The sequence below is a fragment of the Sabethes cyaneus genome, chromosome 3 (genome assembly GCF_943734655.1).
Source record: "Sabethes cyaneus chromosome 3, idSabCyanKW18_F2, whole genome shotgun sequence".
Taxonomy (NCBI): Eukaryota; Metazoa; Arthropoda; class Insecta; order Diptera; family Culicidae; genus Sabethes; species Sabethes cyaneus.
The window spans coordinates 28,255,303-28,278,870 of NC_071355.1; the positions used below are offsets into that span (position 1 = coordinate 28,255,303).

Below are 23,568 nucleotides of genomic sequence, written 5' to 3' on the forward strand. Positions count from 1 at the left end.
CCTGCACCGATTCGACTGCAGCAACTACCAAACGGAAGATTTTATGGCCTAGAAGAACACTATTGAGGAGAATTTGGAACAAGTTCTGGAATATATGGGACTTGAACATAGAAGCACTTTGAATCACAACAAACCCATCATGTGACACCTATAAATACATGGATTTACAAATTTAGACTATTGGTAGTCGTATAAAGTGTTCAAGACGTCATTGGCCACATCTAAACATGTCCGTGAATGTTCCGGATACCTCTACGGGGATCAGTTTCTGAATTTAACTAAAATACAACATGTGGCATCTTTAAGTCGGTACTCGAAATTGCAAAACTAGTTTGAAATAGTTCATTTGTTGTCACATATAGTGTCCAGGATCACATTGGTCATATTCGGACACGTTCTGGGAGTGTTCCGGACACACAGGAAAGCGACCAGATTCACATATTTTGCTTCTGTTAAGCAGGACAGTCCAGTGACGGTTTGAAATGGGAAGGCAACTAGGAAAACGCGCCCAACATAGCTTTAGCCATCCCAAAATGTTGAGTTTTGCAATTTGCCATTCCTAACCTTACAACTGTAGTTTTAGGCAACCATTGAACCAAACGACATCCCGAGGGTCCGGAGTATCACTTAACCTTTATTAGCAAAGACACTCCCAACGACTGTAAATAAATCATTATCTATATGGAAAGTGTTTGGTACGGGAGGTCCACGCTTTCTTTCTTCCCTTTGATTTCAATGGAATTATATATTATTTCTGGTTCCACTTGATTCCTTGGAATTCTCTCTGCAGAACATGCTGCGCGGTTGGCCTGGCCGATGACAAGAAAAATGATTGATTTAAGTATTCATCATTTTCCAGGATGCTTTCAAGAATTGGCTACGTTAGTGTGAAATTAGATTAGATTAGATTAGACTATGAAGCAGGACAGTCCAATGAGTGTAAAGGTACGTTTAGAAGGTAAGCCTTGAAGGTTTTGCTCCATAGCACGAGGAGTAGGAATGGAACTCTGGCGTCAACAAATTATCAAAAATCTCTAACATTTTGAACAATAGAAAAACAACAGTTTTACATGTACCATGTTTCACTTTATTGAAATTTTCTTTTTTTCCTTCTATATGCTTACTCCTTTTTGTTTAAATATATGTTTGTGTGTATTTGCGTGATATATATTATTATTAATATTATTATTATTATTATCAATAAAATATATTTTATAATATATTCAATAAAGAATGCAAAAATGATTATTCATTAAGCTAGGATTAAAACATAGTAATTACTTTTCCGATTATTTTTTTTTTGTTTAGTTTATTTAACCGCTGTCTGATTTTAGCAATCGAACAAAGCAGGGGTTAGAAACCGAGACAAATTATTATCATACTAACAGTCAAGTGTGAAACCGGGTGCCAAGTGTGCGTTGTTATACGTTATAACTTGCGTTCTTCCTAAATTTAAGACGGTGAATTGCGGGTGAACAGTTTACCTAAACGAATCATAACAAATCGATTGCTTGCTGAGTTCGCGTGAGACATTAAAAACAGGTCATGCCAGCTAAAAATTCAACTATCAGCCATTACTAAGAATCAGAGAAAACAATAAAAACTGCTGCGGTGAAAATCTTAATCGTAAAATTGCACTATCTACCTTTGCATAACGTTTAATAGGTTAAAATTAACTGATTAGTGCGGAGGTGTGAGGATCGGTGCTCGCAAAAATTAGAGCGATTTATAAAAAAATATTGCAGTACTTTTACCGTTAGCGGCTACTCCAATTTGATTAAATATGTACACGTGAACTAGTAATAGGAAAAATAGTGAACAAAAAGATACAACAAGTACTTAAAACTAGATCGTAATTAAAAATTTCTTACGCGGCTAAAATGGTTTCCTGTTTAAATATTTGTTTTCTTGATTGATTGCTTCAAGACATTGGTTTAATTTTTATGCCAAAAAAATAAACTAACCCTCTCTTGAACTATTTCATATATAAATATTACTTTCTACTGTATATTTCTACTGCCCTCCAGTTTATTAGACGCATTATCGCTGATATTCTTAACCTGATTAAAATTCCAATAGTTATAGACCCTTTCTATGTTACGAAACAAGCTTACGGGGAACTTCTCTAATTTACTTTCCGTAAAATTATTATCTCAGACTTAAAATTTTCACATCTTTCTTTTTTTATTTCTTCAATCGTTTCGTTTTTTTTTATTTCTTTTTCTGATTGTGTGACAAATCTATCATAAGGGGGCGGGGTGTCCCAAAGTTTCGAAAGAGAACAGCTTTTAAAACCGACAGGAAAATCTAATCAAGAACAACAAAACTAAAAACGAACAAAAAGAAGTGGGGTACACTTTTTAATAAACGTAAAATAATCACAGAAATTTTGTTACGCTTCTGCCGCACGTATGTGACACGCACAAACCGGCCCCCGGGGAGGAGCTCGGGCTCGGTGTTGCTCCGAAGTACGATTTCGTTTTCGATCTTTTCGATCGATTGAAAAAAGGGGGAAATGGGAAGCGGGGAAGGGTAGCCTTGGAGGCAAATAACAAAAGGGGTTCAGTTTCAGGTTTAGGCTTATTATGTCGATCAATTTTAACAAGCAATCGCGTATTATTCTTACTCTACACCGTTGTATTGGACAGCTCATTTCAAAGCAAGAATTCCGGAAACTGATTTTACAATAAAAATAGTTACGGATGATAAGATTGTCCAATGGGTCGATTGTTTCGTTTTGCAGTGCATGAAGGAAGAGAGATTGGTAACATAAAGAATTGGAGACGATAGATAAAAGGGATTGGGAGATAAACGTAATTAACATCTTATTTTTCATCAACTTATTTGGGGTAAAAGTTTGAAACAACGTTGGATTACGGCTCGCTGCTTTTTATTGTGGGATCGACGTAACAGACAATCAGAATAGTTTAAATAGGTTGCTCGTCTCTTCAGGTGATAATTATTTGATTTTAATTTTATTGTACTATTTTTTCTAGAATATACTTGCTTTAAGGTTTCGAATCAATCGGCGAGGGGGGTTACACTCTACGCGAATTACCTCGCAATCGATAAAATGGGAAGACTTGCGTGAAATGGTTGTTGCATATGTACTGATGTGTACCTATAGATTTTTGCATGTTTATATTTTTTGCGATTGCAATGCTTTACTACTAATACATAGTACAATATTACAATATAAAGGCCAAAAAAAACGTTACACAGAATATGTATGTAAATTTTTAGGACGCTTGTAATTCTCTCTTTCTACGAGAAGTAATTTTCCTCCTGCTTTCTCGAATGTCAATCTTACTGTAGGTTTGTGCGCCCAGTTAGAGCGCATTTACTTGCTTCTTGCTTGCTATACAATTCCAAATTATATTAAAATTACAAATACCCTTTAAAAGGAATGATTAACGATCTCGGTCTGCGAAAGAATAATTAAATAAACAACAGAACATAAAATAAAAAAACAGTTATTGCAGCTCGCTTTCCATCTTTTCCTCTCATCCACTGGCCGTCGTCGGCTTTAACCGAGTTTTGATTTTCTTGTGCCATCCGACAGTTGATATACTTTAGTGTTAGTAGCCTCTTTTATGTGTGTGTGTGTGTGTTTCTGCGGGTGTGTCCCGGGGTTTTTTTTTACTGACTGACGGTCGCTGCTGCCGGTGCACTGCTATTGGCCAGCGTCGTCGAGCTCGGCGAAGTGACGGTGCTGGAGGAAACCGAACCGCCATCAACGGGCGACGACGAGGATGGTTTCTCCTGAAACTCCTTCTTGATACTGATAGTGCCGCTGCCGGCAGTGGTGGTTGTTGTTGCGGCCGCAGTCGTGGATGAAGAGGCAACCGGCGGAAACACTATCCGAATGCCGGATCCGGAATTGGTAACATTTTTGGGCTGCAGACCAACCGCGTTTGCCACGGCATTTATGATGGCTGCATTCGCAAAGCTGCTGGCTGCAGTAGTCGGAACTGGCGTCGTAGAACCACCATTCGTGCTGCTGTTACTGTTGGTATTCATCAGATGAGGTGCCGAATCCGAACCACCGCCGGGATTCTGCTGGGCGTACTCGGCTTTGTGGATTATTTTAACATGGGCCGTCATGTTGTCCTTTCGCGTGAACTCCTTGAAACAGTACGGACAGGGATAAACCTTAACATTGCGCTTGTGCGATGTCACATAGTGTCGACAGAAGTTGCTAATGTGGGTATAGACTCGCGAGCAGACCTTACACCGGTACACGTGGTCGCCCTCTTTGGTACAAAAATCTCGCACACTTCCTTCGGTATCGTCGATTACCGTATATTTGTGCGTACGGCCACTGCTTCCTTCCCCTCCAGAACCACCACCTTTGGTGGAAGGGGAGTTCGAGCATGACCGGGTCGTCGGTGAGTTCATCACCTGGCTCGAGTACATGTCGAATAAATCCGACGTATTCAGCCCGGATAGGACATTGGGGATTTGCATACCAGCAGCTGCGCCTGCTGCCGATCCGCTGGTTGAAGTCGAGATCAAACTATCGTTTAGATTATTATTAAGATTGTTTAGGATGGTCTGCGTCGCGGTGATACCATTCTGTGATTTGCCCATCAACCGTGGACGTTTTTGAAGCTTTGGTAAGGATTTCGTGCCGAGGAATCCGGCCGAGGCAGCCGCCGCTGCTGCTGCGGCAGCACTCGACGAAAGTGGTGCCAGTTTCGGTAGCTGCGTGTTCAAAAGTGCCATCGTCGGAACCACATTGATCAGCGGCATTCGACTGGAATTGCTGGTCGGTGTACCGGGCTTGGCTTGCAGCGGAGGTGGAAAGCTGCTGGACGTGGAATCTACCGCTCCGCTGTCGGACCCTTTCGGGTCGTACTTGAATTCCACGGGTTCGTCAAATTCATCCAGTAGCATCTGCGGTTCCATGTAGCTCGAGTTCAGCTCGCGGTCCTCGTCCGAATCGTCCTCCTGATCGTCGTCATCGTCTTCGTCCATGGGGCCACCGCAAGCATCGTCCTCCGGAAATGAATCTTTGGAATCTGCAACGAAATATGAAGCACGGAAACACGTGACTCTCGTATGATCGATTTGCAACTAGTGGGGGACATTAGCGTGTAATACAATAAATTCCAATTTCCCAGGCCGCATTTCAGCAAAAATTAATGAGATTTGTGCGATTTGATTTTTACTGTTTGATTTCTGGTAAGAAATATTTTTGCATGTTTCCATTAAATTATTAGACACATTTTTTTTTGTTTCGTTAAATGATACTTATGCTTTAAATATTCTGTACAAATGTGTGTGTGAGCTAACCTTTGCCCGCTGGTGGGGCAAAGGCAAACTTCAGGAAAAGCTAAAAGGGATCATTTCCTCCAGAGGTTTGGCACACGTTTTGACCGTTGCTCAGTAACAGGTTATTTTTTTTGTTTTCTATACAATGGAACATTCTTTCAACAAGTCAGTAGATTTTTTTTCAGTTGATTTCGGATACGGATTAACGGTTTAGCTTGAACGGAAAGTTTTATTTACAGGAATTTATTCCGATCTTTGCTTTTGAGTGTGCTATCGCGGGTGGATTAAAGGTTGAATCGTACTGGATGTTTTGTATCTTTAATTGTTCGTCAATTGATAAAGCTCAGTTAGTATACCTAAACGCCAAAAAACGATCCTTTGGTTTTGGAAAAATCCGTAAAGTTGTCATGGAAACGTTGTCGTGTTGGAGAATTATGGCAAGTATGACTTTGTTTACTTTGCTAACGTCAAGAACTAAACTATTCTAAAGTAATAATTTGTGAGAATTATCACAGAAAATATATCTATATTATCAATCCGTGAATACTATTTAAGTTTCTCTATTAGCCTTTGTTGCAAAACTTTCTTTTCTAGTAAGAATTTGTCGCACGACGTCGGCAAGACGCAAGTAATTGTTTCCACGCTTTCGACGACGCTTTAAATAGTGAAAATATTCTGTATTTGGTACAAGGCTCTTTGAATATAGTGAATTATCAGGGGTTTTGACGGTATTCGATAAAGAAAGTCTCTGTCACTGTCCCGTGTCGTTGTTAGCTGTTTCTCCTCAATTTAAGTCGGATCCCACCACCACGATTGATGAAGAACGACCAGTCATGGCATAGCCAAGACCTTATCTACGTCTAAGTCTAAATCCAAATTTACATTGAAGTCCAATTCCAAGCCCAGGTCCAAGTGTAAGTTAAGATTCCAGTCCAAGACCCGTCACAGAAATTTGTCTAGACTAGTACAAGGTCAGCCATGTGGTTGTGTCTGCACAGAAAAGAACACACCAAAAGATCCCATTTTAAATTAAAAGAAGCTTTTAAATTTACTCACGTGCCAACGTGATTTGCGCAAAATAATGCATAAATTTGGGTAAAATATAATTTTACTTCAATTTTCTAGGAACAGCGATAATATCTTCTCTATCTAGACGGGCTTGGAAAGCCAGTTGCCGTACTTTTGCTGAACCCATTGAACCCTTGCTTGCTTCCTCCTTCATGCTTAACGGTAGAAAATTTCTATCCCTCGAAAGCAAAAAAAAAACACACAACAGTAACGGCAGTATCACGAATCAAAATCCCCGACGTCGTATACAGCAGCAAAGGTAAAAGCAAAGATCGAACATTCAAAAATATTTCTTCCGAATTCAACTCTCTCGCTGGGAAGCGCGCGCTTACGCGCTCCCCAGTTTTCGTTATTAGATAGATGTGTTCTGTCTCGTCGAGGATAGGCGAGGAGGTTGTTCTGATTAATTTTCGACTGTTGCGGCGCTTGGGAAGCCGGAAACTCACCTCATTGAGTTTTTCCGTTGTTGTGTCTCGCTCGGTATGTATTTTCTTTTCGTATAGCAAAATCGATCGCATATGACAGCGTGGAACAACAACACACTTTTTCGAACTGTTTTCCGATTTTACCCGGTTGGCAATATACCGGCACGCAAACACACACACGCAAAAAAAAAAAAATTAAAAACAAACGCGCGACCGAAATTCAACATTTCCGCTAGTATGATTTTTCATTTTTCTCTTAGAATGAACTCTTGTTGTTCCGAGAATCAAATCCCTTTTAGCTTTTCCGGAATAGAAATAGAGAAAGAAATGCCAGAGAGTGGAAGAGCACGGTTTGTTATTGTCACTTTGCATTTTATGTAATAAATATATAAACCTAAACCTATTTAATGGTTATCAAGATAGATAAATTACTTCCCCGCGGAGGCCCGGAATTAATGTGGCAGTTACGGGGAGTTACGACAATTATTAGATATTGCATAACAGAGAGCCAGAAGGCGAAAAAACACAGAAAAGAATGATAGGATGATGATGATGGTGTTAGCTTAATGAGTGGGGAAATCACTTCTTTCATTAACCAGTCAGTGGGCAAGATTACAATCGAGTAACGGTGAATTTTGAATAGAAATAGAAGAGAATGAGCGAAATAGGAGGAAGTGTAGGAAACAGGAAAGATTAGAGGTGAAGAAGCTCTTGGACAACTCACGTACCTGACATGCTGTTTTCATTTTTAAGACTACTGGCCAAACTCTTCGCGTTGCTGGTAGAGTTGGTAGAGGCATTGTTGTTATTCTTGCTGTTGCTGTTGGTGGTGGTATTCTTCGCGTTGGTAGCGGATGTGGGACCGGAAGGGGCGGGACTGCTACTGGCATTCTTACTGATACTATTGTTGTTGTTATTCACTACGTGAGGTGGGCTACTCTGTGGGTTTAATGATTCTTCTTGGTCTGGGTCCTCGGACCGGCTGATGGCGTTCTCATCGCCGGAGTTGGACATTCCGTCAACGGTGGTCATTTTGGTATCCATCAGTTCCGGAGAACCCTGCACGTGACTATCGCTTTCGTAGCCATCGTATTCGCCGTCACCACCCGTGTCACTGCCGGACAACTTTCGCGGTCGGCCGCGTTTACGCTTTTGCTGTGACAGAGCAGAACCGAGCAGGGGATTCGTCAGCAGCATGCTTTGGCCAGATTTTTGCTTCTGCTGCTGGAGCAATTGCTGTGACTGTTGCAGGGCAGCGAGCTGCGTATTTCGGTTTGCTGCAGCGGCCAACTGCTGCTGAAGTTGCTGGTGGGAAGACTGCGTTTGATGCTGGTGTGTGGTTAGACCACTGCTGGTCAACGATGGCGTCGGAGGGGGCGGCTTGTCATCGTTCACCTCGGTGAGACCCTTTATTCGTAAGCTTTCAGCCACCCGCAGGAAGGCAGCAAGCCGGTCCTGATCAACAGAAACCTCGCCGCGGTACATAAAATCCAACAGACATTTCATGTCTTTGAACGGTACATCCTTGAGGATGACTATCGGATCCTTTTCCGGATGGCTGATGAATATTGTTTGAAAGTATGGACTGCACGCGGATAGAACCATCTGAAATTGTAACGAAAAAGGAAATGTTTTATTTACTTGCTTCTAAACACCGCACATCATTCATCGTCCTATCGCGGTTGTTGTCCTGTGTGTGGTACACGCTTATCTCCTTCAGTCAAGTTTATGCTTATCGCAAAGCCTTACACAAGCGAAGCGGCCGTACCTAGATAATTTTGAAAAGGCACCAAGTGCTCGGCTACTGATAACGCAATACGCTTTGTAGAGGATTGGATCCTTTTGCTCCTCTCGGTCCGACCGTTACCACTCAATCTTTTGTGGTCTTATCTGTTTGTGGCTATTTTGCTGTTATCAGGAGAATTGATTTTCTCCTGCTACGAAATATGCTTTACTGATTCGTCGAGGAGCTGCTCCGTGCTGCTTTCAGCCATGTGATATACAGACCCACACTGAGGCATTTGCGATAAGCGTTCCAAGAATAGGACTTCGAAGTATTACTTTGTATACTCCGACAGTTTTGATAGTTGTGGGGAATTTAGGACACTTACCTTGTGCGCTTTCAGGTACTGGCCTTCGACGGCCAGTGTGACATCGGTGAAGGTTTCTGCGTGCAATAGCTGATCGAACACCGACAGCAAATTGGTCTGGTGATTGTTCCACCGTAAGCAGAATCTTTGGGACGACATGATTTGATGATTAGACTAAGGTTTCTCTTGCAGTTGCGTAGTACGTTTGCGATACCAACGTCCTTCCTTCTTTCCTAATGACTATGAATTGTTCGTTTCAGTCGACTCAGAACCAATGTTCGCTCCTGTAAGATAGAGGAAACAAAGACGAAACCTACGATTAGTTAGTTGTTGCGCAATTTCTCTCCAAGTTGGAGTCATCCTACGACTAGGCAGGCAATACAGCTCTGCTGAAAAGCTGAAAATTCCCTTTGAAACCAGTCTCTCGGGGGAGCGTACAAATATGCTGATGGGGAATACACCCACTTGTTATCTAGTATGGTCGGCCGAGCCAGCGCCAGCACACACTTCCACAGCCTCGCCCGTCCTGCGTCGGTGTTGACGACGACGCCGTCGTCGTTTGAAGGCCACATTGTGCAGGTTTAGTTCGCTTCTTCGGTGTGAATTTAGAGGTACCTATTCTTTAGTAATGATATGCATATAGGAAAGAGCAGGCGTTACTCAACTGCGGAACACTGTGTGGTGGCGATTAGTGGCTTGTTTCCATTATACGAGTTTAGTAGGATATGCCATTAATGATCATCTTCATTAAAAATGTAAGTGTAAAGAAACACATTAAAACACGGGTTCGAATGGAAATTAGAATCAAGTAGTCCTTGAAGACTGGAAGGTTGAAAAATATTTCTCAGACATTTCTGCAAAACGACGCAGTTGTAAATGTAAACAATCCGAATGAGAGCTCTTTTGTTTTCCTATGATAAAGCTGTGAAAAGCAATTTGGTGTATTTACATTTAAATACCTACAAGTCGTTTTACAAAAGCATTTACAAAGGCAAAAAGCGTTTTACGAGTTACTAAAAAGAATCTAATGAGAAACACAAGTAACCTTAATTTAGTTTGTGCAATTTATTTGTTTCCAATGCGCTGAAATGCACAATATCAATTATCCAAAATTATTGATGTAATGTTCAATTGCAGTTGGTCACGTTCCCCAAAAACAATTGAATTCAATTACTGAAGCCCAATCTCAGGCCCTTTACAAACTTCAGTGCCCAACAAAGTAACATAGCATTTTGTGTACAAGATCAAAGCAAACGTCGTGTGCCGTTCGAATGAAAACATTTTCGCTGTCAAATATTTTCAGCAGCTTTCCGCAGCCGACCGGAATAGTGATTTTCATGTTGTTTCTTGCTAAGTTCTTGTTTTGAAGTCAGAAAATAAGGAAGATCTGAAAATTGGCATAAAGTCTGACTGAAGGTAAATCTGGACGTTCCTCGTACGTCCTTTTGTGATACAAACTGCGGTTAAAAAATTCTGCACAAAACCTGGAAAATCTGGAGAGTGGCCTGGATCAATGTTGGTTATAGTGCTAAAAATGCCAAAATCAACAGCGTGAAATGTTCTGAAGTGCAGGCGCCCTTGGCAAATATCCAATTTGGAGCCCCCTAGTTTCTTAACTCTTTCTTTCCGTGTTTATTATTCGAATAATAATTTAAAATGGTGTAATTTTAAAGCTTCTCTGTCGGACTCAACTGGACAATCATGGGATTTAATCCGTGGTCTTATTCGTCACGAAAATGCTGGTTTTCTTGTCACTGGAACAGAATTTATCCCGTAAAATAACCCCATCTGCTAGAACCGCGAGCAGAAACCAGCTGCAGAAAGGATTTAGTTGAAATCGGCTTTTGCATAAGGTCCCCATCGTCGAGTGGATGTGTCTCACTTTGCGCTTAATCAGACAGCTTACGAGCCCGGACTTTGGCCACTGTTTGTTGTTTCAATCTTCGGTTAGGTTGTCTAATTGGTCGGGAGCACAAGCTTAACAAGTTTTTGCCCTATTTTGTGCTCCTAAGAGCTAGCGTCCTTGACGAACCAAGTAGTGGAAAGAAGGGCAAAAACTTTCAAACAGATCGGAACTAAAGCTTGCTTTAGATGGTATTGGTAACGTTTGCTTGTGTTTCAGTTATTTATTATTGAATTCAAGATCGTTTTTTACACAAATGTAGCATTTTCTTCAGAAAAAATACGGATAAAATTATTCGTCATGGTTTCGAAGGAATTCTTGAACGTTTCCTGTAATATGACTCATTGGGTGGCACACACTTTCTTCGTCCATCTTTTTAGCTATCTTATTCCACCAGGTCTTCATCTGATTGATGGCTTTGACAACTTTTCCCTTTGCCTTGAGTCTCCTCTTCATGATTGCCCAGTATTTCTCGTAAGGGCGAAACTGGGGCAATTGGGTGGGTTAAGGTCTTTCGGAACACACTGGACCCCTTTTATCTGCATACCATCTAGAACGACTTTGCTGTAATGACAGCTTGCCAAATCTGACCAAAACATCACATCATCAAAATTGGCTTCTGGAGACACTCCTTTTGGTATAGTTCCGATGTCATTGTCATAAATCATAAATTTACGTGCAAATTTGTCGTGGAACATCCCCCCGAGCCGTTGCCAAGTAAAATGACCTGGCATTTGCTCGAAGTCACCCTTGACATTGGTTTCATCGTCCATCAGAAGATACCCGTCGAACTTGGTTAGCACCCGGTCGTATAGCTTTCGAGAACGGATTTTGGCCACACTATTCTGTTTTATGGTTCGGTTTGGCTGTTTGCTAGTTCGATACGACTTGATTCCTGCCAGGAGTCGAATTCTGCTCACGGTTTTCTCGGCAAATCACGGTCCGACAGTTTCGGATTCCTTTTGATGGTCTTCAAAATCTTACCACGCAGTTCAACTCCGATGATTAGCTTGAGGCTTCCGAATCGTCGTCAATGTTTCCTTATACGGTTTGATAACGCGCCATACGGTATTTCTTGGCAATTTCACCTGTTTAGCTCGACCTAGATGCAGACCACTGGATTTTTCAAATAACTGTGTACTGTGCTCAATCTTTTCCCTTCTTTTGGCTTCCATGTTGTTCGTGTTACAAAATACAGTCGTTTTGCGGAATGTCAAAAATACATAGGTGAAGCTAACAAAATTTCCGACACGTAGGCGCCAAGAACTTCCAAATCCGTCCACCAAGAGCGCCACAATATGAGCAAAAGTTTGTTCCAATTCTAAATGAAGCAAACTTTACGGACCGAACGCGGAAGCAGAATTTGATAGCCAAGAAGTGCGCAAGGCGATTGTTCGAGCAAGTTTTAACGAAATTCAACGGATGTATTTTGATGGACGACGAAACCTATGTGAAATTGATTTTCAGCAACTTCTCGGTCAAAAATTTTACACTGCAACTGGACGTGGCAATGTGTCAGGAAGCTATAAGTTCGTGTTTGCTGATAAGTTCGCAAATCTGAACCCGTTCATCACTTCCTCAACAATGACATCAATTGTCCGAAGTTTCGATCCTCTGAAATTGGGCAATTGTCAAATAACGACTCCAGACAACTCGGGTAAATTGTTTTATGCGTCCAAATTTTCTTTTAGCCAGGCTTTAGTTAGACCAGCATCGTACCTCGACACTAACTGGCCGGTTACGCGAAATACGTGTCTGTCGTAAATGATATTAATAGTGGAATTTCAATGGCATAATGTATTGACGGCTCATGTAAAACTTTAGTCTAAAATCTTCGTACGTCTTTCAGATGTTTCATGTTATCCATCGCGTAGAGGACAACTTAAAATAAAATCTGAATGGGTGGCCTATGGTTTCAAACGTAGTCCTAACCTTTCGTTCAGAGATGCCCCTGTCGGAAAAGATTACGACCTGTACAGAGTAAGATATGGTTCCGCTGGGCACTTGGCATAATGGATATTAGGCATGCGGCGGCAAGTCATACGGACGTGAGGCCGAGTGGACGCAAGACGGAATATAGGCGAAGGACACGTTAAGTTTTCAATGTAAGTTACGCAAATAATACTTTTTTAAGGAATTACGATTTAACAGTTACACAATATCGGCAAATCATGGAGTTCAGTAGAAAAGTTGGCTTCGAATCCGATTATAATTGGTTTTTTTCACTCCTAGTTTGGCAAAAAGCCACGAATTTTTGGCTTATTAACAGCTTCAATGATCTTCCTTTAACGAATTTTGCGGTCTTTTGCCTTCGCCTTACGTCTCACCTTAGGAATACTATAAAACACTTTTTTTTGATTACTTTTTTTCTATCATTGTCTTTGCCAACGCAGGCAAAGCCGTGTGATTAAACATCCTTTCTAAGACTTGCCCCTTCTTTATCGACACCCTACGCAGCAGGCTTTTAGAGTGCAGGACAGTTACGGGGCTGCTGCAACAATCCTACTGACTCTATCTAGCAGCTTGTTAGACCAGCATCGTACCTCGTAACCAACTAAGCGGCCTTTGTCAACACCTAAATCTGACTGTTTCAAACGAGAATTCTCTCATACATGGAATATTCACGACTGCCCAGTTAAGTTCGAGATACAATTCTGATCCAATGAGCGTCGTATTCGATAGAGAAAGTTTTATCAAATTATTGGCAGTTCCCGTTTTTAGAGAAATTTCATGCCCTGATAACGAAACAACCCTTTGACAAGCTCGTTTACAACGGCAAATGGTTACTACAATTACGTGTTCACAATATGTTATTAAGAAAAATCTATAATTTTCAATAGGAACCAGAACTGACTAAACGAATGAAAAATTAATTTCAAAATAATGATACACCAGCGAACTTTAAAAGCCGATGTTGAACGGCACTGCTGGCTGATGCTGGCATCAATCATTCACTCTGCCTGTCTGCCTGTGAAGATCCTAAAATGCCGTAACCTTGAGAGTAGATTTTCTAGCGTGACAAAAAGTCCCCAGAAAGGTCCCATTCCGGAGCTTCTATCTTCTCGTTTTCGTGCCGTTGTTGCGTTGTAGTGGTGCTTGCTTGCTTGCTTGCTTGGGTAAATAACATTATTCTGCCGAATTCAAATCCGGTTTTTCGACCCTTTTCTTCGTCGCTGCTGCTTCTGCTGCTATGTGCGCGAAAAAAACACCCACAGTCAACGGTCGGATCGAGCTATAAGGATGATGACAAATGCCCAAAAAAAAAACTGGAATGAGCCAAGAAGGTGATAAATAGCCCCTGAAGGACAATACCAACAACAGCAATAATAATCGACACCGCGGCTCAACTAAACAAATAGCACAGCATCCATCGCTCGCAACCTGGATGGTACGGTGGCAAAAGTAGCTGAAGAGAGCTCATCATCAGCGGCGGATCTTCAACGTTATGGAATTATGTGCTTCATACCGCTTTTGTTTGTCTAAACAATCTTTTTTCGAACCCGATTAGATAATCATTGGCACTCCGGCTCTGGCGGTCTGTGTGGTCTTCCAAATCGAACCCTATATTTAGCGAATGCTTCAAAAAGCTGACTAGGAACCGAGGAGCGTGACAAAGTATCACAAAAAAACAACGGAGTGTCGCTTTCGTTCGATCCCTGCCGGATCGCGACCTTCAAGCTGTCAACCTGTCAAACTAATTGCATATTTATCAAGTTACCGGTAGTAGGCCAAAAGCATCAATAAAAGATGCAAAACGGCGAGCATCGCGTACGGGCGTATGGAAGAGCTTGGAATGATCGAAGATACGGGTAGGGGCGAGAGTGTTGACGCAGCCACAACAAATCCACGAGTTTATTTATTATTTTCCTCCACCGTACCGCCATCTTTCGCCGACCGAACCGAACCGAGAGTACCGCTCGGTAAGTCGCGGTTCTTCACATGTGTGCACACAGCCCAATTGGCAGCAGGCAGCGATAAGCCGCGTGGAACGCGGTGCGCGGGGCGTTAAAATAAAACGCTAAATTAATGACGTAATTTGCGCACGAGGAATCAGCGCAAAGCGTTGGGGTTTGCGTTGGGGATCCGCCCGGAAGGTAGCAGGCAGTGGCGTAGAGACGGCTAGTTCGCGTCCGCGGAAATTACCTTCTCGCGATGCGCGATGATGACGATGCTGCGAGAAGCCGCTTCTTTACAGTTACATCATGGTGTGTGCGATCCGCCGCCGCCGCCGATCCGTTGATCGTAGGTGTGTTTTCCGTATTTGCCAGTACCAGTGCCAGTGCCAGTGCCAGGTTCGGCGGTTTGTGATGGTGATTGTGTGATGATGGCCGGCTTGGAACAGTCTGTGTGTCGGTCGAATGCAGGCATATCGATACGCGGCGTGTAGACTTGTAGATATCCGTCGCCGTGGGAAGGTGGGTGTTTTCCGCGAGATGAATGATTACTGCTGAGTGATGGACGAACTACGTAGTACGGTTGTGTGTGCGCACCCGCACGACAGCAACAGCATTAGTTAGTCGAACAGCAGACAGGAGCTGGCTCTGGCTGGCTGAGTTCGCTGCGTTCGCTCGCTGTTGGACGCCGGCGGAGTGTACTCGTTGATTTCACCGCTATCTATCATCCGTTCGGGGGCTTCCGAGAAAATGCGGTAGCAGAGCGCGACAGGAGAGCAATTTGAATGTGCATTTTTTTGTATTGTTCTCCTCCATCCGTGCTAGGCTAGAGGGTTTTTTTTTCAGTCTATTGCACGAGAATGGTAATTACTTTTTTATATGGGAGGGATTTTTTCCTGAAATGGTTATACAAGCAATTTTGTGGTTTCCACAGCCTGTTACGGATGGGAAAGCGTGGGCCGATCGATTGAGATGATGATTGCTTGCAAAGATTGCGAAATTGAATGATGTGTAGAACATTCTTGGCCGAAATACAGAAAATATTTTCAATCAAATCTAAATGAATCAAAGTAAAACTACCCATTATGCTGTTTTGATTTTGACACTTATTCTTCAGTCATCAAAATGTGTTTGGACATCATTAAAATGAAATCAACACATACAAATTTAGCTTGCGCATCGCGAAAATTCGATCGATTGAATGGGGGATCGAAAGCCGGAAGCTGCAGCGACGACAAGATGACTAGTCAACTTATGAGAAGACAGTGATTTCAAATTATAATGATGAACAAACCAAAATGACTAAAACACGATCAGATGGAAGCTATAACGATGATGCTGTTTAATTGCGTGATAATGGATGGCAGACTTTAACTTTCTGGCAAAAGAACAGCTTCCTGAGCAGAAGTTTCATAGATAACTGGAAGAGGAAAAGTTGCAGATATGTTCAAACATATTAAACAGCCACATTTTCATTACAACCGGGACCGCAACCAGGACATTTATGTTCTGTAAACGAGTTTCTAAAAAAACCCCTGCTGCCTTTCGGACACCATTAATCCGTACCGTTTTGCTTTTTAGCAAAATTTAGCTTCCGGCCATAACGCAATCAAGGCCAGAGAATGCTAAGCCGCCACCCGACCCCAACGTGCAGGAGGTGCCAAAGGATAAACACCCTTTCAACACGCCAGAGATTTGCCCAATCGAAAAATATTAGGCCATCGCTAAGCGAAGCTTGGGGAACACCCAAAAAACTCATGGAAGCCAAAATCAGTTTGAAACGTGTTTAAAAATTTTCACCTGGATAATCGGGTCCGACCTGTATTTCGTTTTGACTGTCGAAAACAATTATATTATTTTGCAAATACCTAGGTTTGACAAATAAAAACTACCTACTTTTCCAAAACGGTGACCGCACTGCACTGTAATCGCATCGCTTCAGAATGCCTCGCGCAACCATGGCAACAAACATAGATTGAAAGCTGTCGCAAATAACAAACAGAATCCTATGATCGTCGTAACTCGTGACCTAAATATCCAGCAGCGGACACAAGCGGCAAAGCGGCGCAGAAAAAAAAGATGGATGAAAATTTAACGCTGTCATAGGAAAACGACGATAGCATCTGAATCTATACAGTCAGCATTGCGGGGCCTCGTCAATGGCTGGCTCTCTGTGCGTCCGTTATGTGTGCCGCGACGCTAGTCGTTCAGAGCCGAGTCGAGGTTGACTGCACACAAACAGTCGTGGTGTGTCGTTCCTCTCCTGTATATCTGCCTATATACAGTCATATAGACATAGATTTCCACTGTCATCAAGCAACTATCAGCAACAGTAACAGCAGCGGAAGACGGCCATCAGGCCGCGAGATACATGCACGTCCGTCCATCCGTCCGTGCCTGGCAGTCGGTAGCCGGTGGAGTGACAGAGAACGATGAGCCAACTTCCGGAAATGCTACATTTAATTATAGTCGCACTCCCCTGTACGCTCTTGAACGGCAGAGTCTGACTCGTCCCCATTATTCCTAGTCGCCTGCCGTGCTTGTTGCCCATCCATACACAGCTTCTCCGTTCCGACCGTCTGCGTCTCTATCCGCGCTTACATTTTTCCTAATGGCGGATATTGGCTACACTAATACATCCTCAGTTTCACTCGTTTTGCGAGGAGGAAAAGTACAAAAGGCAGGAAGGAGTCGATGCGGTCCGGCCATAAAAACAGAGTCAAAGCGGCAATTGCGCATCCAAGCATGCCCTGCCCGTCCCTGCTCTATGCGGCCGGGTGGGGCGGCTGTGAACAATCACAGTGCTACTGCTGCTATGAAGCCTGCCCGGTTTTTTGGGTTCCACGGTGGCAGGCAGCTGAAATTGGATGGGATGATGGGAAAATAATGCACAACCCCTCCAAACTGCGCGGTTCTACGATTGCCATTGTTTCCCATTCCAGCCAGCGTTCGTATCTCGAAGAATTCGCTGATTCGTCCCGCGACCAGTGCCTGCGCAGTAGACGTAAAATAACTGGGGTGAATTGAATGAGGGTAAAGTAAAGCGATGGTTTTCGTCAGAATCATGCTACAAAATTTCCGAGACGTAGAAGGATGAGAAATCACAATCCAATCGCAATAAGAAAACCGATCCTATAGGAAACTCTTTCCACGTTGGCCAAATAGCCACATCCCTTAGAGAGGTTCATCTTGAAAAAATCCGCACACACACGCACACACACACAACTGTGCGCACAGCCTGGCAGGCAGGCAGGCAGCTAGTAAAAAATCGCCATATTTATTTTTCCGCTTCCTTGCCTCCTGGTGCTATTCCCCGCCCCTCGCTGACTAGTTTCATCCTATACCGTACCGTCCTGTCGATACGCCGAGTTGGTTTCGTCTCCGGTGGATGCCATTTTTGCCTGTTGCCTCTCATCCTCGGCGGAGCGCTCTTGTTAGCACCGCACGGCACACAGTGCGAGTCTGTTTTGTGTGCCAGCCTGGCAAAGAGATGCCGTTGTACTGGAGCGAGAATACCAACCAGTCAGTATCATCATAAAACCTCCTCTCTAATGCTAGACACAGCCCTCCCCCTCCTGGCCACCCCAAACCCCTGCTCAAGTATCGTCCAATAAACAGCATACAGGCAGCGAAACACGAAGCCCCACCCGCTTGCGCCGTTCATACCCCCCGTCTTCGTTGTCTATATAGGATTCTATCACCAAAGGCAAGTGTGGAAACGGAGGAGCAACGGTTCACGAGAGGACAAAAACGAGCGCACAGAAACGATAAAAATGTGGAAAATAACATTCTATCCTATCTCTCGCCACGGTTGCTGCTGCTGATGCTGCTGCTGCTCCCCGGATGACTGTGTACAATAGGATCGAGAGACAGGGGGCCCCGAATGGAGACGCGAAGCCGCTGCTGTATTTGTCGAACAGATAAACGAAAAAGGGATGGCCCCACCCGAATGATTGGAAGCTTCGCCGCCATTGTGCGTCTTACTTTTGAACGAACTTATTACGTAATGTAATCCCTGGAGCAACCCTGACTGCCAGGGTTGCTAGAACATTCAAGCATATGGAAAAGATTTGTGGCAAACGGAATGATTTCGCATGCTGTCAGTTTCCGCTAACAAACAACCGACTGTTGAGTTGGCTGGCTGTGTGTCGTTACCATCGCTTACATAAAAATCCTATTGTTATAGAAATAAGCGAGGAAGAATGCTTCATCATTCCTATGCACAAGTGGAGGCCCATGGGAAGTTAGCTTGCGCCGACAGCTCCGCACGCCACCAACGACCAACCAACCAACCGTCCACCGGAGGTGCAGCACGAAAAGGGGGTCGTGGGGAACAAAACAAACACCGGACCCAAAAGCTAACTGTTGCGCTTTTTACGAGTTTTTCATTTCGTTGCACGCCTGGTATGTAGGTGCAGGCAGACCCTTGCCACCGCGTTCCGGGCCCGTACCCCCCACACCTACAGCGGCACTTTCGACCTACTCGCTTCGTCGTCTATTTTTGATTCACTGGAAGAGGCAGCCTATAATTACCTCCGCTGACAATGTGTTGGTTGTTCTATGAACCCTTTGAAGCACGCACACATCGGAACATGTCACGCTACCTAGTGTGACACATTACGACTACGCACTCTTCTAGCGCGATTGTTCGAATTTAATAGAAGGACTGGGTGTGGCGTCACATCGCAGCACACGGCAGTGCCGCCGCTTTCGATGGACCAACAACAGCCCCAAGCCAGGCCAGCACAATCCAAATGTCATTTAATGGTCCTTGGCGGCATCCAGTTTCTGCCACTCCTCAACTCAGGATTTTGATTTCACTAAAAATGCAAACATCTATTTTTCTTATCATAAACTTCAAACTAGTCCACTAGTTTAGGCTAGGGCATACCATCCAACTTGGAGATTAGTTTTAGTTTATGTCAGTCTTACGCCTATCGTTAAAATCGCATTTTGACGAGGCCTCCAAAGGCCTCGGTGCACCACCAAAATGATTACCGCAACGGAGTTAATCGCGAGAGAAGCGCAAAAAGGCGTACCAACCAAGGAGGAAGAGGTTGTATTTCGTTCACATAAAAAAAAGAAGCAAGGAAAAAATCATGAGAAAATAATAATCTCATTTCGTGTTGTTTCTTGTTGTGTTTCCCAGAGCTGCTCCGTTGTTGGCTTCCTCGGTGGTAGCTTCAAAACCTTTCCCCATGTTTTATTCTCCTCTTCATCCCGTCCCCTAGCTCCTCCTCCTGCTCCGCTTCCAGGGGAGTTTTGCACCGTTTCCATCCTTTCCACACCGAAGAAGCTATTTAGAGCTGACTTTGGGAATTAGGAAGCAAATGTTGCCTAACTGTGCTCTGTGCTGGGAAGTGTGGTTCCGTGCTCTGCGGTATGCATGGAAAATTTGATCCAAATGAGATGGCTGCTACTGCAGAGCAGCAGCAGCTGATGGGAAAGGCACATTGCCTTTCCTATTTTCTATCATCGTACTTGAGAGGTGTGTATGTACTCGCGCAACAATCATCGCGTACGAGTAGAGTACATTACATTTGTGGTTTCAAATTGTCAAACGCAGGGAATCCTTATCGCTTTGAGCTTGGGAGTTCGCTGGCCACAGCCAAAAACCGCAGTCAGTCAGTGTGTCCTTCAGTTTTGGTTTCTACCACAAACATAATGAAAAACAAGGCAGGAATCGTTTCTGCGTAATTTTTACTCACTACATTTGTATATTTGGTTACCACTATCATTTTGCTATTTTAATCCAAGTCTCAAACTCGAATGCAATATTAGGAAATGGTTTTTGGTTATGATTAGCCGTTGCAGTCTCCTGGCCGAAATTAAAATTGCTACTTGAGAAACGATGCCCAGTTTATTTATATAAATTTTTGACAACAAAATAATGTAATCTTTAGTTCAGAATGTACAATTCCGAAGATGCTTTAACTTTAAGATGCGAAGATATTTAACAATTTTACCTTTGCGCGTTTGTCTTGCCTAGCTAACAAACAGATGCAAAATATCGAGGAGTCTGGGTCAGGAACAAATGAAGTTGAACCAGACGCTCATGAAATAGCCAAGGCCATTTTTACTGATTCTAAGATAGAATGGCCAATTGAATCCTTCGAACCGTTCAAATCACCTGATACTGAAGGGATATTACCAGTAATGCTGTAAAAGAGCTAGCCGTTAACTATCTCATTATAAAAAGAAATTTTCGGGGGCCAGTTTTATATTAAATCAAACCCACCGCTTGGAGAGACACATGGGTAATATTCCTACCGAAAGTTGGCAAGCGTGACAGAAGGCTATGGAAAAATTGTCAACTACTATATTAAAGCAATATATTTAAAGAAACCTCCATTGAATAATGTTCAATTCGTATTTCAGAGCAATAAATTTACAGTAGATGCATTAAATATGTTAGTTGGCAAATTAGAGAATTCTATTGATACAATAGGTTGGTTCCCTCCTTGATATAGAGGGTACTTTCGACAACGCTTCTCATAGATCAATGCAAGAAGCTATAAGAAAACATGAAATTGACATCTATACAACAAACTGGATAAAGGCAATGCTGGTAACTCGCGGAATTACTTACTCGCTTGGGAATACAACTCAATCGATGAAAACAACAAAAAGCTGCTAGGTAGGTCATAGGAGTTTAATTCTTCACTAGATTGAATAAAAAAAACAAAAGGCTGTCCTCAAGGAAGAGTTCTTTCCCTTGTATTGAGGCCACTAGTTGTGGACGAATTACTAAAACATTAACTGAAAAACCTTTTGAGAATATATAATGCAGTATAGAATGCAGTCAGCATTGAATCACACACTGGCGTGATGTAAAAGAAAGAACCTGAACGTAATCCTTCAAAGATAATTATAATTTCGTTCACTCATAAGAGGAAGTATACTATATAGGGGCTCTTGCTGGATGGAATCGAAACTTAATTATTCGCTGAAGTCAAATGTTTAGGCGACAAGCAAAGCAAAGCCTACTGCCCATGCATGCATAGTCGACGTAACGACCAGCACCATGATTGTTGAGAACACGCATTTTTGTAGTGAAAAACGTTTAAAGCCATATAATCTTTGCTATAAACTTTTTCAATCGAATAATCTGTCAATTTAGTAAAATTTATTAATCAAAACAGGGCTGATGGGGTTTTATGATTCATTCCTCATTTATTGTTTGAAAAATGCGAACGCCAGTTTATGCGAATAAACAGACAGTTTTTTTGAACGATTATTCACATAACTTGGCGTAAAGCTATAAAAACAAATAGGTTACTATGCTGATTGATTATGCGGGGAATTACGTCAACCATTAGCATTACGTGAAACCAATAGCAGAGTAGCTCAATTTTCCTAAATTTGTCGAATATTTTCCAACAAACATATGTTGTTTGAGTATTGGGCATGTGAACAACATAGTTAAGAGCGCGTAGGACCGAAAAAGTACATTTCGGTTTTTACGTCAACTATGCATCCATGGGCAGCCTATTGCTGCATTCCGTTATCGAAACTTGACCTCCTGTTTTTATACGACAGACTTCGCAGCCAGCTGTTAGAGTACAGGACAATTGCAGGGCCAGTTGCTACGATCCTATTGATTCTAACCTCTCCCAGCCGAGATTCGAACATTCGACAACTGGCTTATTAAGCCAGCATCATACTTCGAGGCCAACTGGGAGGACTTGGCGTCATAATAGATAAAAAGCTAGCCTGGATCGGCTATAAATAAAGCTCAGACCTAACATGGTCTATTAGGTTTACTTAACAATAGTGAAGCCGAGGATAATTTATGCCTTGCTTATTTGGTGGCCTATAACAAGAGAGACATCAACCCAAAAAAAGCTAAACAAATTGCAAAGACTTTCCTGTCTGTGGTTCAATAACAAAAGCCATGCGAATCAATAAAAGCATTGGAGGCAACGCTGTACCTCCTTCTTCTCCATCAAGTGATACAGTTAGAAGCAAAGAAAACTGCATTGCGATTGAACCGCAACAAATCCTTACTGGAGGGGAACTTAACAGGACATCTTTCGATCTTGAAAGAAGTTCGTATACATAGAATAACTACCGGAGTAGACGATTGGATGAGACAACTACGCCAAACTTCGGAATTCCCTATGAAATCATCGTGACCGACGCAACGGCTCAAAAATGAACCGTTGTACTGGAGTCGGTATTACTGGTGGACCAGGAATAACCAGAGCAATAGCTATGGAACACTGGCCGACAGTGTTTCAAGCGGAAATATATGCGATTTTAGAAAGCTCATGCATTTGTCTGCATAGAAAATATAGGCATACAAATATTTGCAATTTCTCAGATAGGCAGGCAGCAGTGAACGTTCTAAGTTTACCTGTATGTCGTTCCAAATTAGTATGGGAATGTGACTGTTCTCTTCGAAAGCTGGAATGAACCAAATAAATTTGTACTGGATTTCAGGACACAGCGGAGTATAAGGAAACGAGATGAGCATGCTCAGTGAAGAAACATACCGTTTCTGCGGAAACGACAAGTGAAACCTCAGCACATCTACTATGCCAGTGCGGTACGGTAAAGTAATGCAAATTAAGGGTCCTCGGTAAAGGAACATAAAGGTAAAGGAGTCTTTGGATATTTAGACTGAAAGTCCAAATAAGGTAATTAACTTCATAAGGAGTGCTGTGCCTATTTGGGATAATTGTGCATACTGAGTACTGACAACCACTCGAATCACTGAAGGTATGTTAAACAGTGCAAAGCAAAGCAAAGCCTAGGTGCTATATTCCGTTATCGAAACTTGACCTTCTGTTTTTATACGACAGACTTCGCAGCCAGCTGTTAGAGTGCAGGACAATTGTAGGGTCAGTTGCTACGATCCTATTGACTCTAACAGCCTCTCCCAGTTGAGATTTGAACATACGACGACTTAAGCC

The 23,568-nt window shown here is 42.7% G+C and overlaps 1 protein-coding gene across 2 annotated transcripts in view; it reads right to left on the reverse strand.

Moving 5' to 3' along the window:
* The window catches only part of LOC128741286 (protein tramtrack, beta isoform), a 40,213-nt gene that overhangs the window by 9,346 nt on the left and 7,299 nt on the right, over nt 1-23,568 (reverse strand). The window contains exons 2-4 of one of the 2 annotated variants that reach the window (XM_053836988.1): nt 8,879-9,141; nt 7,496-8,372; nt 1,248-5,021 (exon numbers count right to left, since the gene is read on the reverse strand). In XM_053836988.1, coding sequence (XP_053692963.1) covers nt 3,640-5,021; nt 7,496-8,372; nt 8,879-9,016 — 2,397 coding nt within the window. In that variant the 5' untranslated portion in view covers nt 9,017-9,141 and the 3' untranslated portion in view covers nt 1,248-3,639. Of the gene's footprint in view, nt 1-1,247; nt 5,022-7,495; nt 8,373-8,878; nt 9,142-23,568 lie in introns of those variants that run through there. The other variant, XM_053836989.1, reaches the window with a different exon arrangement.